Raw genomic sequence first — 13,442 nt, 5'->3', positions numbered from 1 at the left:
GCCAGGCATGTCCCTGTGTATGGCAGCAGAAGGACACGTGCAGGGAGGGCCTGGGGGAGGAGCCCTGAGTCACCCTAGGGAAGAAGGGCCTGATGGGGAAGGAGCTGGCCCCGAGAAGCATAGGGTTTGGAGGGTGGAGTGCCAGAATGTGACTCAGGGATATTTCTCAGTCTGACACGGTGTTCCCGTACCCTGGAGGGACAGACAGAATTTTAAGCTACTGTCTTAATTAAAAAGAAAAAATCGGAAACCTGGGGCAGGAAAGTGCACCCATATTGTAGCTGTGGCTTGGGGCTGTCACCTCCCCTGCCCCCCTCCCCCGCCCCCAACCAGGGCTCCAGCCTCTCCGGATGGGGGTTGGCAAGACATATCCTGTCCCTCCCCACCCCTGGCTTTGCCGGGAGACACTTCGGGAACGCGGAGACTCCTCCAAGAGAGGTCCTTGGTCAGGCTGGAAAGTCACGGCTGGTGCATTGCACCCCAAAACTCCACTGGTGCCCTGGGGCCTTGTTGGGGACCCCAGGCTGCTGCATCCAGGCAGGGGGTCCACACCTAACAGGGAAGGGAGGAGGGGCTTCACCCTCACCTCAGGAGAGGCGGCCCTGGGGATCCCGTTAAAGAGACGTGGATGGAGGTGGGGGTGCCCCCACAGTTTCCCAGCAGGGACGGAGTTTCGTTTTCCTTCTCCTCCGGGTAGAGATCACCCCTGGGGGCGCAGGCCCCTCTTCCGCTCCGTCAGCCCAGCAGCTCCCGAGCTCCCGCCCCCTAGTGCTCCCCGGGACCGCGGGCGGGGCCCGCTCGGGCCGGGGCGGGGCGGGGCGACCGCGCCGCAACCCCACCCCTCCCCGCCGCCGGCCCCTTCCCGGGCTGGGGGAGTCCCTCCCGCCGCCAGCCGCCCGCGCGCGCCGCTCCCGGGACGGTCCCTGCGCGGCGCGGGGCGCACCATGGCTCGCTGGGCTGTCTGCGCGCTGCTGCTGGTCGGCCTGCTCGGCACCCTGCTGCCCGCTCGCGGTGAGTGCGCGCCGGGGGCGCGGCGCGGGCTGGGGGACCCGCTTGGAGCCCGCGCCGGGACTCCAGGGAAGGGCCAGACCGGGGGAAGGGAGGGGGCGAAACTTGTGGGGCCCTCCTTGTTGAGGGGGACGTTCTTTGGGGTCACACTGCGTGGGGGACGCACTTTGGCGGTCGCACTGGGGGTGTACCTTAGGGAGCGCACTGTGTGGGGAACGCAGCTTGGGGGGCGCATTGCGGGGGGACGTACTTCGGGGCGCACTACTTTGGGGGCGCACAGTGTGTGGCTGGGAGGCGCGTGGAGGGGCCCCCCTCCCCGCTGGCCGGACGCGCCGCGCCCGCGGGCGGCCACCGCCCCTCTGCCTTCCCCAGGTCCCTCGCTGCCCGCCTTTGGACTCACTCCAGAGGCCGAAAGTCAGCGTTTGTCTTCAGATCCACAAACTCTTAGAGTTCGAGGCACTTGGGCGAGCGGAGGCACTCGACGCCCCCCACTTCCCGCGGGATCCCCCTTCGCTCCCGGGGCGCGCCCCCGCGCCCCTGCAGCTGCCCCGCCCTCCCACCCCCACCCCCACCCCCCCCCCCCGGCCAGCGCTGGCCCGGCCCTGCGACCCCCCAATCCAGAGCCGCCTCCCGGAGCCACGCCCTGCGGCCTGGGCCTAAATTTGGACTCGTCCCGGGAGCCCGAAGCCGGGCGGGGGAAGGGGGGGCGGGGGGAGTCAAAATACTTGGCGCCGTGGGCACGGTCCTCACCGCTCTGCGTGTCCTGGCCGCGCGGCTCGGCGCAGAGCGACTCCGGCCAGAGACGCGCGCTCTCCCCGGTCGCCGCGCTTGCCCTGTGTGTCCGAGCGCAGGACTCAGACAATCACGGAGCAAAGTGTCAGGGGGCGGGCAGGACGCCAGGGCCCCCACGCTCGCCGCCGAAGCTGGCTTCCTCCCCGCCGTCACCCGCATTTTTCTCCTTCTCCTTTTAAAATGGAAGTCGAGGTCTTAACTTTCCTGCAGTCTCTCTCTGAAATGCTGGGGTCCTGCTGGGCGTGGCTTAAAAAAAAACTCGCTTTCTCCAATTAAGGATCGGTTTTTCCTTGTTGACATGGTTGCTTCTGAGTGGACAGGCACACAGGCCGGCGTCCTTTTAGGACTGAGGAGGGGGGGATGGAGGTGGGCACATTTTAGGACCCAGACACAGGACAGAGAGGGCCTGGTCTGCACCTGGAAATTTCCAGCTCAGCGCTAGAGGCTGGATTTTGAATTCTGCCCCACCCCACCCTGACTCCCCCATTTTTGCTCTCGAGCGGATTTGCACATTGATGTGTGCACTTTTTCGATGTGTCCCATGCATTCTAGAAGTTGTGCGTTCTGGTGGAGAATCAGAAAAAAAAAAAAAAATCCAGCCTGACCCCCGGGGACCTCTTGGAAGAGTTTAGAGTTTGCTGGGTAGGGAGGGCCAGGAACGGGTCCCTGCTTTCCTTCACCAAATCCCACCTGACTGTCCCACCACGAACGTTCCACGGGGTCTTGTTTCTGCTGTGTGTTTGAGTGACATCTACCCACAAGAATTTTCCGTGCATCTCTCGGGCTATGCCTTCATTCCTGTTTCATGAGTTAAGTCCTCACGGAGCCCTCGCAGTGCGCTGGGTTCCAGGCAAATGGGGCAGAAGGGCTTCTGGTCGCCCAGAAAAGTACCATCCGCCTGGGGTGGGGGCGGGGAGAGAAACATCTCATGGGACAGCTAGGTTGTCGGACCACAAAGACGGTGACAGTCACACAGTTCAAGGACTCAGCCGCCAAGAACACCATCTTGGCCAGTGTGAGCACTTGGCTGGGTTTGAAGCTCTCGTGGGTGACCATTTTTGACAATTTTAATGTACAGGCTATATTTTGGGGGCACCCCGGCAAGCCATATGATAATTTTTAGAAAAACCCACAGTACCCATAACCCGAAATTGCCTGATTTCTAGGCATGTTGTTCCCGGCCACTCCAAGATGGGGGAGTTTGACGTTTTAGTGGCAGTGGGGTGGCAGAGGCACAGAGCAGTGGAGGAGGGAGGGGAGGGGAGGGGATCCCGACTCGCCCCCCAAAAGCAGAGAGTGCGCAGAGCTTTCCTACAAGTTGGCCTCCTGCCCCACCCCCTCTCCCCTGCCGGATCCTTCTGGGGTCCGGGGCAGGGACAGGCTGTTCCTGAGAGATACAAATGGGGTTTTTATCAGGGGAGAAGCTGAGGACACACTTCCCTTTAGAAATAGGGTTTGCTTTGGTTTCCGTTCTGGCTACAAAAGTCCATTGAGTCAAGGACAGCTCTTCACTTCAGGGCTGAGAGCCCTGGCGTTCTTTCAGAGTCCTCGGGAACACTGGGACCAGGTTTCTCCGGACATTTCCGTGGGTTGTAGAGAAGGAAAGAAGCCACTTCAACTTTAAATAGAGCACAGTTCCCCAGGGGACACTTGGCAAAGTCTGGAGACATTTTTTTGGTTGTCACAACTCAGGGAGGGGGGCATCTCCTGGCACGTGGTGGGTGGAGACCAGGGACGCAGCTGCACACCCCACAGTGCACAGGACACCCCCCATCAGAGAGTCATCCGGCCCCAGATGTTAGGTTGCGAAACCCCGGTGTTTATAAGTAGTAAGAATGCTAGGTTGTTGGCTGCTGGGTGTTTTGATTCTGTTTTCTTCCTCCAGTTAGAAAAAACCCCATTCCAGACCCTAAAACGGCTGGTACCAGGGGGACCTCGGGGAGAAATGCGTGGGATATGGGTCCCCAGCCTCACAACTCTCCCGGAGGCGGTCTGCACGCACTGTTTGAAACCCGGAAACGCCGACGGAAGCAGACTCGGGTGGTTTGGGGGTTCCCTGGCACCCCCACACCCAAGCAAGTGTCGGCTTGATTTCTCCAGCCTCCCACCCCTCTGCCCCGTGGCCGCCAGGTCTCTGCCCACCGGGCAGAGGAAGTGAGTTTCATTATCCGGCCTGCATGTTGGCTCAGATAAAGGATAATTGCCTGTTATTTCCCTCAGTGCTTTGCTGGTTTCTGAATTCTCAGCTGACGATGTTTCCACACTTTTTTTTTTTTTTTTTTTTTTTTTTTTTGCGCATGGGGATATTAAAATACTTGATTTTGGCAGGGGAGGGAGAAGCACTTTTCTTCCTCTGGATAATGTGCTAGTTGGCAGCCTCTTGCTGAAAAAAAAAAAAGAATGCAGTTAAAAAAAGAAAAAGACAAATGAACATAAATACAAAACAGAAACAGACTCACAGACATAGAATAGACTTGTGGTTGCCTGTGGGTAGCAGGGTGGGAAGGAACAGACTGGGAGTTTGAGATTTGCAAATACGGACAGGTATGTATAGGATAGATAAACAAGATTATACTGTAGAGCACAGGGAAATGTATACAAGATCTTGTAGCTCATGGTGGAAAAAAAAATGTGACCATGAATATATGTATATTCATGTATAATTGAATGCTCTACACTGGACATTGGCTCAACATTGTAAACTGACCATAACTCAATAAAATAAAATAAAATAAACATGTTTCTTCTAAAACTAAAAAAAAAAAAAAAAAGAATGCATTTAGTAGAGGAGTTCAGCCCATGCAGAGTGTAAGCGTCAGGCTGGGATTTCACGGAGGGTACCTGGCACTTTTTTCCAGCTCATGTTTTCCCCCAGAGGAGACTGACCACCGCCCACGTGGAGCGTGTGTGGTGTTTGTTCCTGCTGAGATTTTCCAATGACAGTGGCTGCTTTTAGGGGGAAGAAAAAGCACATGCCATGTGCGACTTACAGACAGGGTTAGAGGTGAGGCTGTTGCTGTCTTTGGTGGGGGAGGACTCCAAGCCGCTCAGCACCCTGGAACCCTTCGGACGCCCAGACGTCCGAGGGGCACCGTACAAGGAGACGTGGGAGAGACTCACCTCCCTGAGTCCCCGTGTGGCTTCTTGTCACACCTGGGTGCCCGTCCCACATAAAGCAACAGAGAGCACTCTTTGATCTCCTTTCCCAATTCTTGTGATTGATAACAGAGTGTGTGCTTACAGGTCTCCAGAAGTCCTCTTGGGAGGGTACAATATACTGGGAAATAGTTTTTACGGACAAGAGGGGCTTTTTTTTTCTAACCCTCGGGAGATGACACGTACTTGAAAAATGAACTGCCCGCGAGCGTTGTAATCATTCACGTGGATTTAATGATGCACGTCACAGCAGCCCCTTTGTGGCCATGCGGCTGGCCCGAGAGTCTTAAGTGGGACGGGGAACGTTACAGTTCAACACAAAGGTCGGCCCAGAAAAGCCTCTGCACCAGGGGAAAGAGAAGTAATGTCCAGTCACACTCACAACCTTACAGTACAAAGACCCCCCCCCACACACACACGCACACACAGAGACACATCGCGGTCAACATCCGTGAATATTTCGCTATATTTGCATCCTCCTGGGAGAATCGCCAGGCTGTGTGGGATGCACAGATTGCTGGTCTTGCGGAATGCCGCCATATTGCGTCTCATTTTGGCTTTGTCCTCACATGGGGAGCTGGTTGACCACCCAACACTTACTTTCTTTTTTTTTAAGTTTGTGCTAATCTCTTGAGTGAAAGAGGTTAACTAACCAGAATTCGTTGTTTGCATTTACCTAATTCATCCTCAAAGCACAGCTCGGAGAGATGCCTTGGCTCCAGACCACTGCAATAAAGCGAGTCACGTGAATGGTTTTGGTTTCCTGGTGCATGTGAAAGTTACGCAGCCTCTTAGGTGTGCAACAGCATTATCTCTTAAAAAAAAAAAAGCATGAAAAAAAAACCCAACGTACAGATCTTAATTTAAAAAATACGCTTTATTGCTCAAAAAATGCAAACCATCCTCTGAGCCGTCAGCGAGTTGTCATGGTAACATCACAGATTACTCATCGCTAGTCATCCAAAGAAGTGTAATCCTAGTGAAAAAGTTTGCCGTAGCGGGAGAGTTACCCACATGTGACACAGAGGCACAAAGTGTGCTGGTGCTGCTGGGAAAATGGCGCCGACACTGCTGGATGCAGGGTTGCCCCAAACCCGCAGTCTGTCAAAAACGCGGTAAAGTGGAATGCAATTCGACGGGGTCTGCCTGCGCCTTTCGCATCTGTGTCTGCAGCTGGCCACACAGGGCCACAGCAGCTCCTGGCTTTGAATTTCCTGTTCTGCCTACCGTTCTGACACCAGTTTCGGGAGCGAGCCCGTGGGTGTGGCTCAGCTTTGTGTTAAAAGGACTCGGTGAGCAACCTCATTGCTCATATTATTTAAAAAAAAAAAAAATCCCCTGAACAGGAAACCAGAAACTTCCGTTTTTGTTTCTGCAGAGTTAGATGCATGCAGTATTTTTTTTTTCTAGTTAGACACCCGTTGGTGGGCTGTGAGTTTAGTGAGTGTCCAGCAGTGTCGAAAAGAAGGACATAAAACAGATGAGAGAAGAAAAACACCCAGCCATTCTGCGCAGGCTTTGGTGACGTCGCCTCTGTCTGGGTGGCCTGGGCCGCGATGGAAAATGTCTTTGTTCCCGCGGACGGCAGGCAGGACGGATCAAACTCCGTGGCCGGTCTGGACCCCTTTCACATTGCTCTGCTTTCTCCAGATAGCATCTCACCATTTTTTTTTGAGAAGGGCCATCAGGTTGCTGAGGATCAGCCACTTTTGAAAGCGCAAAAAGTCATGGCTTCCAAGTGTACTTTTGACGGGGGAAAAAAAAAAGTGCCCACGTTCGGTCCTCAGTGGAAATGACGGTATTTGGCAACACTATGTGCCTCACCCCCGTGGAAGAGACACAGGGCGACGCTTACATATTGGACACAGAGTAACACTGTGTAGCAGGAAGGGCACTGGGTGTGCACGAATGTGTGAGCGAGCGGGAGGTGGGTGCACAGCTGGGTGTGTGCGAGGTCCCGCGCCGGTCGCTGCTGGACCGGGGAGGGCAGGGCCCCTCCGTGCTGAGGAATTGACTTAAGGACTCGTGAACTGGCTGCAGGGAGGTAGCCCTTGACGGATGTGATGGATGGTTGATGGGTGGGTGGATGACAGACAGGTAGATGGACAGGTGGATACTGATAGATTGATTGACAGATAACAGTGATGGATGCGGATCGGTAAATAGATTACCTACGTACATAGCTAGACAGAAGACGGAGAGACAGGGAGCTGCGGGAGCCCATCGCAAGCGGTTTCCAGTTGGAGGGGGCATCCTTTCTCATTGCTTTGAAACTGCCAGCACCCTCACCTCGTCACAAGCACATCACGAGGCATTGAGTTATCATCCCCGCGTTGTGACAGGCTCAGGAGCTGCCTTGGTGTTGGGGAAGGAATCAGGGAGGGGAAGATGGGCCTCTGCTGGGGTGTAGATCACACCCTGTGTCCTGCTGCAGCAGAGAAAGCGTCCCGGTCCCCCTCTGGAAGGGTGCCGCTGGGTTCCCACCCCCGACTCTCTCTCCAGGTGGGGCTTACCCAGGTTACTGCTCAGACACCGGGTCCATCTGGTTGGACCCCTGGCTGTATTCTCAGCTCCTCGTGATTTTTCTCCCTGGTGTTCATCTCCTCCTTTACCCTTACCTTTTGTGATATGACCATGGGCCCAGCCCCCTCCTCCAACGGAAGTCGCCCTTCACTCCTGCCAGCTCCCTCTCCCACCTCTGATGTTAGCAAGTCCTGCTGATTTCACTTCTAAATCTGTCTCCACCCCTGCCCCATTCTCCATTTCTGCTCTTTTTGAGAACCTCCCCCCTCCCCCAGCCCCACTCCTCATATCTTTCCAGGATGAATACAAGAAGCCCTTAACTAGTTTATTCCCTGGACCCTCGGGGACTTTGAGGAGGCCTGGGGACCCCCTCATGGAATAATGTACTTTTTAATGCATAAGATAGGATTGCCAAGGAAACTGATGACATGAAACCAACTATCCAGTGTGCAGGTGAAGAAGGCTCTGGCCTCAGCCAGGGCTGTTGGCAGACCCTGGACCAAGACACCAGAAATGAGACAGAAGGAAGAAACCGTGTTAAGGAGAATTGAGGAAGTGAAAATCCATAGCTGGGTTCTGCAAAGCAGGCCACACACTGGCATCACATGGGTGAGCTTCAACACCCTGGTAGATCCCAGCCCCCAAAGTTTCTGATATAACTGGCCTGGGGTACAGCTGCCATTGGGACTGAAAATAAAATCTCCCTGGGTGTGTAGCCAAGAGTTGAGAACCAACATCTAGAGGCCATGCTTCTCAAACTGTGATGTGCGTAGGCATTGCCCACGGAAATGCTTTAGTCTGGCTGGGAGGGATGCCAAGGGCTTCCTGGAGGAGGCAGCATCTCATCAGGGCTTTGAGGCATGAATAGGAGTTTTCCTGGTACAGAAAGAAGAGATTGGCGTTTACCGCCAAGTAGAGGATTCGAGTCAAGGCCTGAGGACGGCCAAGGTGTTTACACTGTGTGACCCCCCTCCCCCAAATCTTTCACAAGATGTTGGGGGTGATTGTAAATTTTCAAGGAATGCACAGTGACATCTGTGACACACCACAGGCACTACTATGAGTAAGTCGTTTGTCCTTAAGTACCATCCATCCTTAGTATTCTCAGACTCTCTATTTGCGAATCTGCCTACTTGCTGCCATTTATTTTTAATTCTCAAATCACTACTCTCTCAGTTCAGGAATTTGTGCAGGGCAGAGAAAAAAAAAAAACTGAGTCACATTTCCGGTCTCAGACTGTGAACAAGTGTCTGTGTAGTGTCATGTTTTTGTGTTTTTGTGCTTTCTGCTTGTGATTTTGCTGTGTAACCCACCCACCCACTCACCCCTGCCATGTAGTGCTGAAGTGCTGTCTGTTGCCTCTAAGCACAAGAAGGCTGCCAGGTGCCTTAGGGAGAAAATAATGCATGTGAGACGAATTTCGTTTAGGCAGGAGTGATACTGCTGCGGGCATGGACAATACAGGTTATGTAACATTAAATGATGCAGGAACACGCATAACACCAGGTTATGTGTTATTCATTAGCTAATGACAGTGAGACCTGAGGGTGCAGCCGCTAAACTGTCTTTCCTCAGGAGTCATGACTGAATACTTGCTGATTCAGAATATCCGGTGATTTTATCAAAGGAAACCACCAAATACAACGTGACTCCGCAGTGATTAATAAGCGGAACCGTTAACTCCAGTTTGGGGGCTTTGGGCCAGAACCTGGAGATGCAGGGGGATCCATGAGCTGATAAAAATTTGGGTCATTTGGGGCCAGCGTGAAGGGGCAGGACAGGGACCAGTGTGAAGAGAGGTGGCTGGAGATGAAACTGGAAATGGAGGTGGGGCTTCGAGTCACGTCCTGGAGATGGTATTTCGGGGAGCAATGCCTCGGTTTCTTCCCTGAGGGAGGCTGGATCCCCTGGGGTCCTGGAACTCCCTCCCTACAGCAGTGGGCTCAGGGGACCCTGGCTGCCATTCCCCGTGTCCCAGCCCACCATGCAAGGCTCAGAGTGGGTCCTCAGAAAGGGGACCTCAGCCCAGAAGGGTGGGCGGTCACCTGTGAGATTGTTACAAATGCAGGTTCACAGGCCTGGCCCCAACCCGCTGAATCTGTCTTTGGACGCAGGGTCCAGAAATGTGGGCTCCCCGAATTCTAAAAACCGCTGGTCCTCGGAACCCAGAGCCCAGCTCACAGCTTGAGCGGGTTGTCCGGGGTCTTCTAAAATTTGGCACGGCTGGGAGGGCTGTCCCCCGGAGTTACAGCACACGAGAAAACATGCCCCTCCTGGAGACTAAACGTCTGCCAGGAGGAACGTTCAGTCGCGCACCTCGAGAAAGGTCACGGCAGTGCCTGGCGCCGGTCATGCCAGCTGCAGGAAATCCAGGCCGTCTCAGACAGGGAGGAATCAAATCAAATCAAATCAAACAGCGCTTCCCATCACCTGATCCCGCGGGGGCCCCTCCCTGCTCACCTGGGGGAGTTGTGGGTTCCATGGAATTACCCGCAGACAAGCCCCCACAAGCCCAGAGTCGTGGTTTTCAGGAGCGGGCCATGCGATGGGTTTCTTTTTTCCAGAAAAAGACACCTGTGCCGGGCGTCCCCCAGAGGCTGAATGTGAAGCACACGCGTGGTCACTGAGTCCCTCCTAATGTGCTTGTGGGTCTTCTGCAACCTCTGTTTCTAGTGAGGGTGGGGGAAACGGCGGGAGGGAGTGGAGAACGCTCAAGGTCAGCGTCTGGCCAGGACCAGGGCGTGGCTGTCGCGGGTGGACTCAGGGCGTGGGGGACCCTGATGCTGCCTTTGACGGTGGGGGGGACGGGGTCGGAGGTTACGGGGTGTCTGTTTCTCACCCCCCGCAAAAGGGAGAGTTGTGGAGATCAGCTGGATTGTCCAGCGAGCCCCAGGAACAGACGAGGCCCTGGGGAAATTCATCCGGGGCTGCTGTTAGCCTTGCGGGATTATTATGGGATTCCTGCCTTATTCGTGTGAACGTCTGGAAGGCGGGGGAATCCTCTGCCTGCCTAATGTTTATTTCAAGTCTAATTTTGTGTCTGGAGGGTACTTCTATTTTTACTTACACCTGTATTTTTTTATGTAATTGGTAGTTTTTGTGGGTAAATGATGAATTACATAATTCATAATTTCTAAAACTTATTATTATATTGTATTTACATTCTAATTTTATTTCTAGAATTTATTCTTGTTTTATATATATGTATGTTCACGTGTATAATAGTTTCTGTGTATAAATTGCAAATTACATAATTTATAATTTATTATAAAAATGTATAGTCTATTTGAGTTTTGACTATATTTTATTCCTATTTTATTTATACATGTATTCATTTATATAATTGATAGTTTCTTTGTATCAATTATAATTTGTGTAAATTATAAATTACATAATTTAATTTATTATACAAATTTAGTGTAATATTTTCCTAGAATTTCTATTCTATTTATACATATATTCATTTATATAATTGATAGTCTATGCATAACTTATAAATGGTGTAATTCGTAATTTATTTATTTTTTATAAAAATTTATATTCTCTATTCAAATTTTGTTTGTATAACTTATTTCTATATTATTTTATTATATTTATTATATATAATATATATTATTCATTATATAATCAATAGGTTCTGCTTATAATTTATAATTTATATAATTTACAATTTATTTATTATTATAAAATTTATATTTTCTTTCTTATTTTCTTTGTATGATTTATTTCTATTTTATGTCCATATATTTACGTAATTTATAAACTGTGTCTAAAGTGTGAATGATTTAATTTGTAATTTCTGTGATTATATTTCCGTTTTATTTCTCTCCTAATTTTGTTTCTATGGCTTATTTCTATATGTTTCTGTATATTTACTTACGTGATTTCTCAGTTCTGTGCATCATAAATTACGTTGTTTGTAATTTCTATAATTATTATTGTCACTACATTTTCTTTCTGTTCTAAATTTGTGTCTATAACTTATTTCCATTTTATTTGTAGTTATTTATGCATTCGGTAAGTTCAGGTATAAATGATGTAACTTCCAATTTCCGTTAAGTCATTATTGTCAGCATTTCTAGCCTCATTTTTGTTTCTACGTCCCAGTGCGGTCCTGGTAGAGTTTCGGAGAAACCCGACGGCCTTCTCTTGGTCTGAATTTGTCATTTGCTTAGTTTGTGGCTGTCAAACCACCCGTTTGCGGAGCTCGGGGGCAGCGGCGCTCGCGCCCCGGGGAGGCGCCACACGCCCGGGGTGGCCTCGGAGGCGTCCGGTGTCGGGAGGACCAGCCGAGGGAAACAGGAAAGACTGAAGCCAAGGGAGGGCGCGGGCGGGGATGGCTCTGCGGGGTCCCCGGCTGTGCCCCGCACGCCTGCGGGTTCCGGGGGGCCGGGAGGGGTGGGGAGCCTGTGCAGGCTTCCCCCATGGGCTGGACTGGGCTGGGCTGCTTCACCAAGAAGCTCAGTGCCTTGGATGTGCGGCCCGGACGCCCGGCTCCTGCCCCGCGTGCAGGCTCTGCGCCCAGGCACACAGGCTCTGATGTGTGTCAGGGCCCCGCGGGGGTCAGCAGAGGACATGGAGGTGGGCCGTGACCCCTCGAAGCGGGTGGGGCCTGTAGGAGGGCAGGTCGTGCAGGGAGACGCGGCGGCCTCGCAGTGAGGGTGCGATCCAGGCGGGCGGCGGTGAGGAACCAGACCTGCGGGGCCGCGGGGACAGCCCCGGGCCGGCTGCACGCAGGGTGGTGAAGCAGACAGACAGGCAGACGCGTGCACACGCGGTGCTCCCGGGCACATGCAGACGGGCATACACGCAGCACTCGTGTTCAGTGCGTATTTGCACGCGCAGACACCCGTGAGCGCACATGTGCGCCCCACGTGTACCAGCCCCCGTGGACACCCGTGCCCACAGGGACGCGTGGGCGCACGTGCAGACGTGCAGTGCCCCCCCATGCAGTGTGCGTGCCCACGGATGCACGTGCACGCGGACACATCCCCACAAACACGCCTATCCATGCGCGTGCGGACCCAGACGCGCGCACAAGCGTAAGCACACGTTACGCGTAAAGATCTGCCTTTTACGTTCACGTTTGTCGCTGTTGGTTTTTAGCGGTCCAAACAGCCTTCTCTGCTGTTCTTTACATTTATTTTTTTAATTTTAAATTTTTTAAAAATGGAGGTCCTGCGGATGGAACGCAGGCCTTTACGCACGCTAAGCACACCTTTTTTGTTTGTTTTTTTGGCCACTGAGTTATATCCTCACCCCTTCCGCTGTTCTTCCGAAGGCCCCGCGCCCCATTTCCCCCTAAACACGGCATCGTGCACTCCTGGAATCTCTTCGGGGCGACTTGCCCCGATGTCCGGGGCGTGCTCCTTGGATTTCGGGGTAACCATGATGGCAAGCAAGGCGAGCGTCTGAGACAGGCGCCTTCGGGCGAATCACCCCCGTGGGTTTCTGTGTGAACCCATAGGCCCGCGAGCGTGCGCGTGTCCGCTGGGGTCTTCGGGCGCATACAAGTCCCTCCCAAGCCGCACCCCACCTCGGGAGCACCTGCCGCCTCTCGCCTGCTGCGGGAAGTGCAGAAACCGCGTCTGTTTTGTTGGGCACCTGTGTGGGTGCAGAGACCGGCACGTCCGGGCTCTGAGGCGGTGGAACCGCCCCGGTGTGGATGCTGCCGACCGCTCAGAGCAGGCTGTCCCCAGAGCTGAGGGTTCTGCCACCTTCCTCCCGAGTTTTTTGTTTTTTTTTTTTTTTAAAGTTTGGGGCACATTTCATTGTTCATATAGTTTTTTTTTTTTTAATTGAAGTAGAGTTGGTTTGCAGTGTGTGTTAGTTTCAGGCGTACAGCACAGTGATTCCGTTATATGTGGGCATAAATATATTTATTTTTTCAGATTCTTTTCCATCAAAAGTTGCTACAAGGTGCTGAATGTAGTTCCCTGGGCTGCAGAGAAGTTCCTCATTGT

General features: G+C 52.8%; 1 protein-coding gene across 2 annotated transcripts in view; it reads left to right on the top strand.

Moving 5' to 3' along the window:
• Positions 1–857: 857 nt before the first annotated feature.
• CD99 (CD99 molecule (Xg blood group)) overlaps positions 858–13,442 on the top strand; it is a 32,847-nt gene continuing 20,262 nt past the window's right edge. For both annotated transcript variants that reach the window (XM_064483422.1, XM_064483423.1), the window contains exon 1: positions 858–1,011. In XM_064483422.1, the coding sequence (XP_064339492.1) occupies positions 945–1,011 (67 nt within the window). In that variant the 5' untranslated portion in view covers positions 858–944. The remainder of the gene's footprint in view (positions 1,012–13,442) is intronic.

This window comes from Camelus dromedarius, chromosome Y (genome assembly GCF_036321535.1).
Source record: "Camelus dromedarius isolate mCamDro1 chromosome Y, mCamDro1.pat, whole genome shotgun sequence".
NCBI classification, from domain to species: Eukaryota; Metazoa; Chordata; class Mammalia; order Artiodactyla; family Camelidae; genus Camelus; species Camelus dromedarius.
This window is presented reverse-complemented; position numbering and strand designations above follow the sequence as displayed.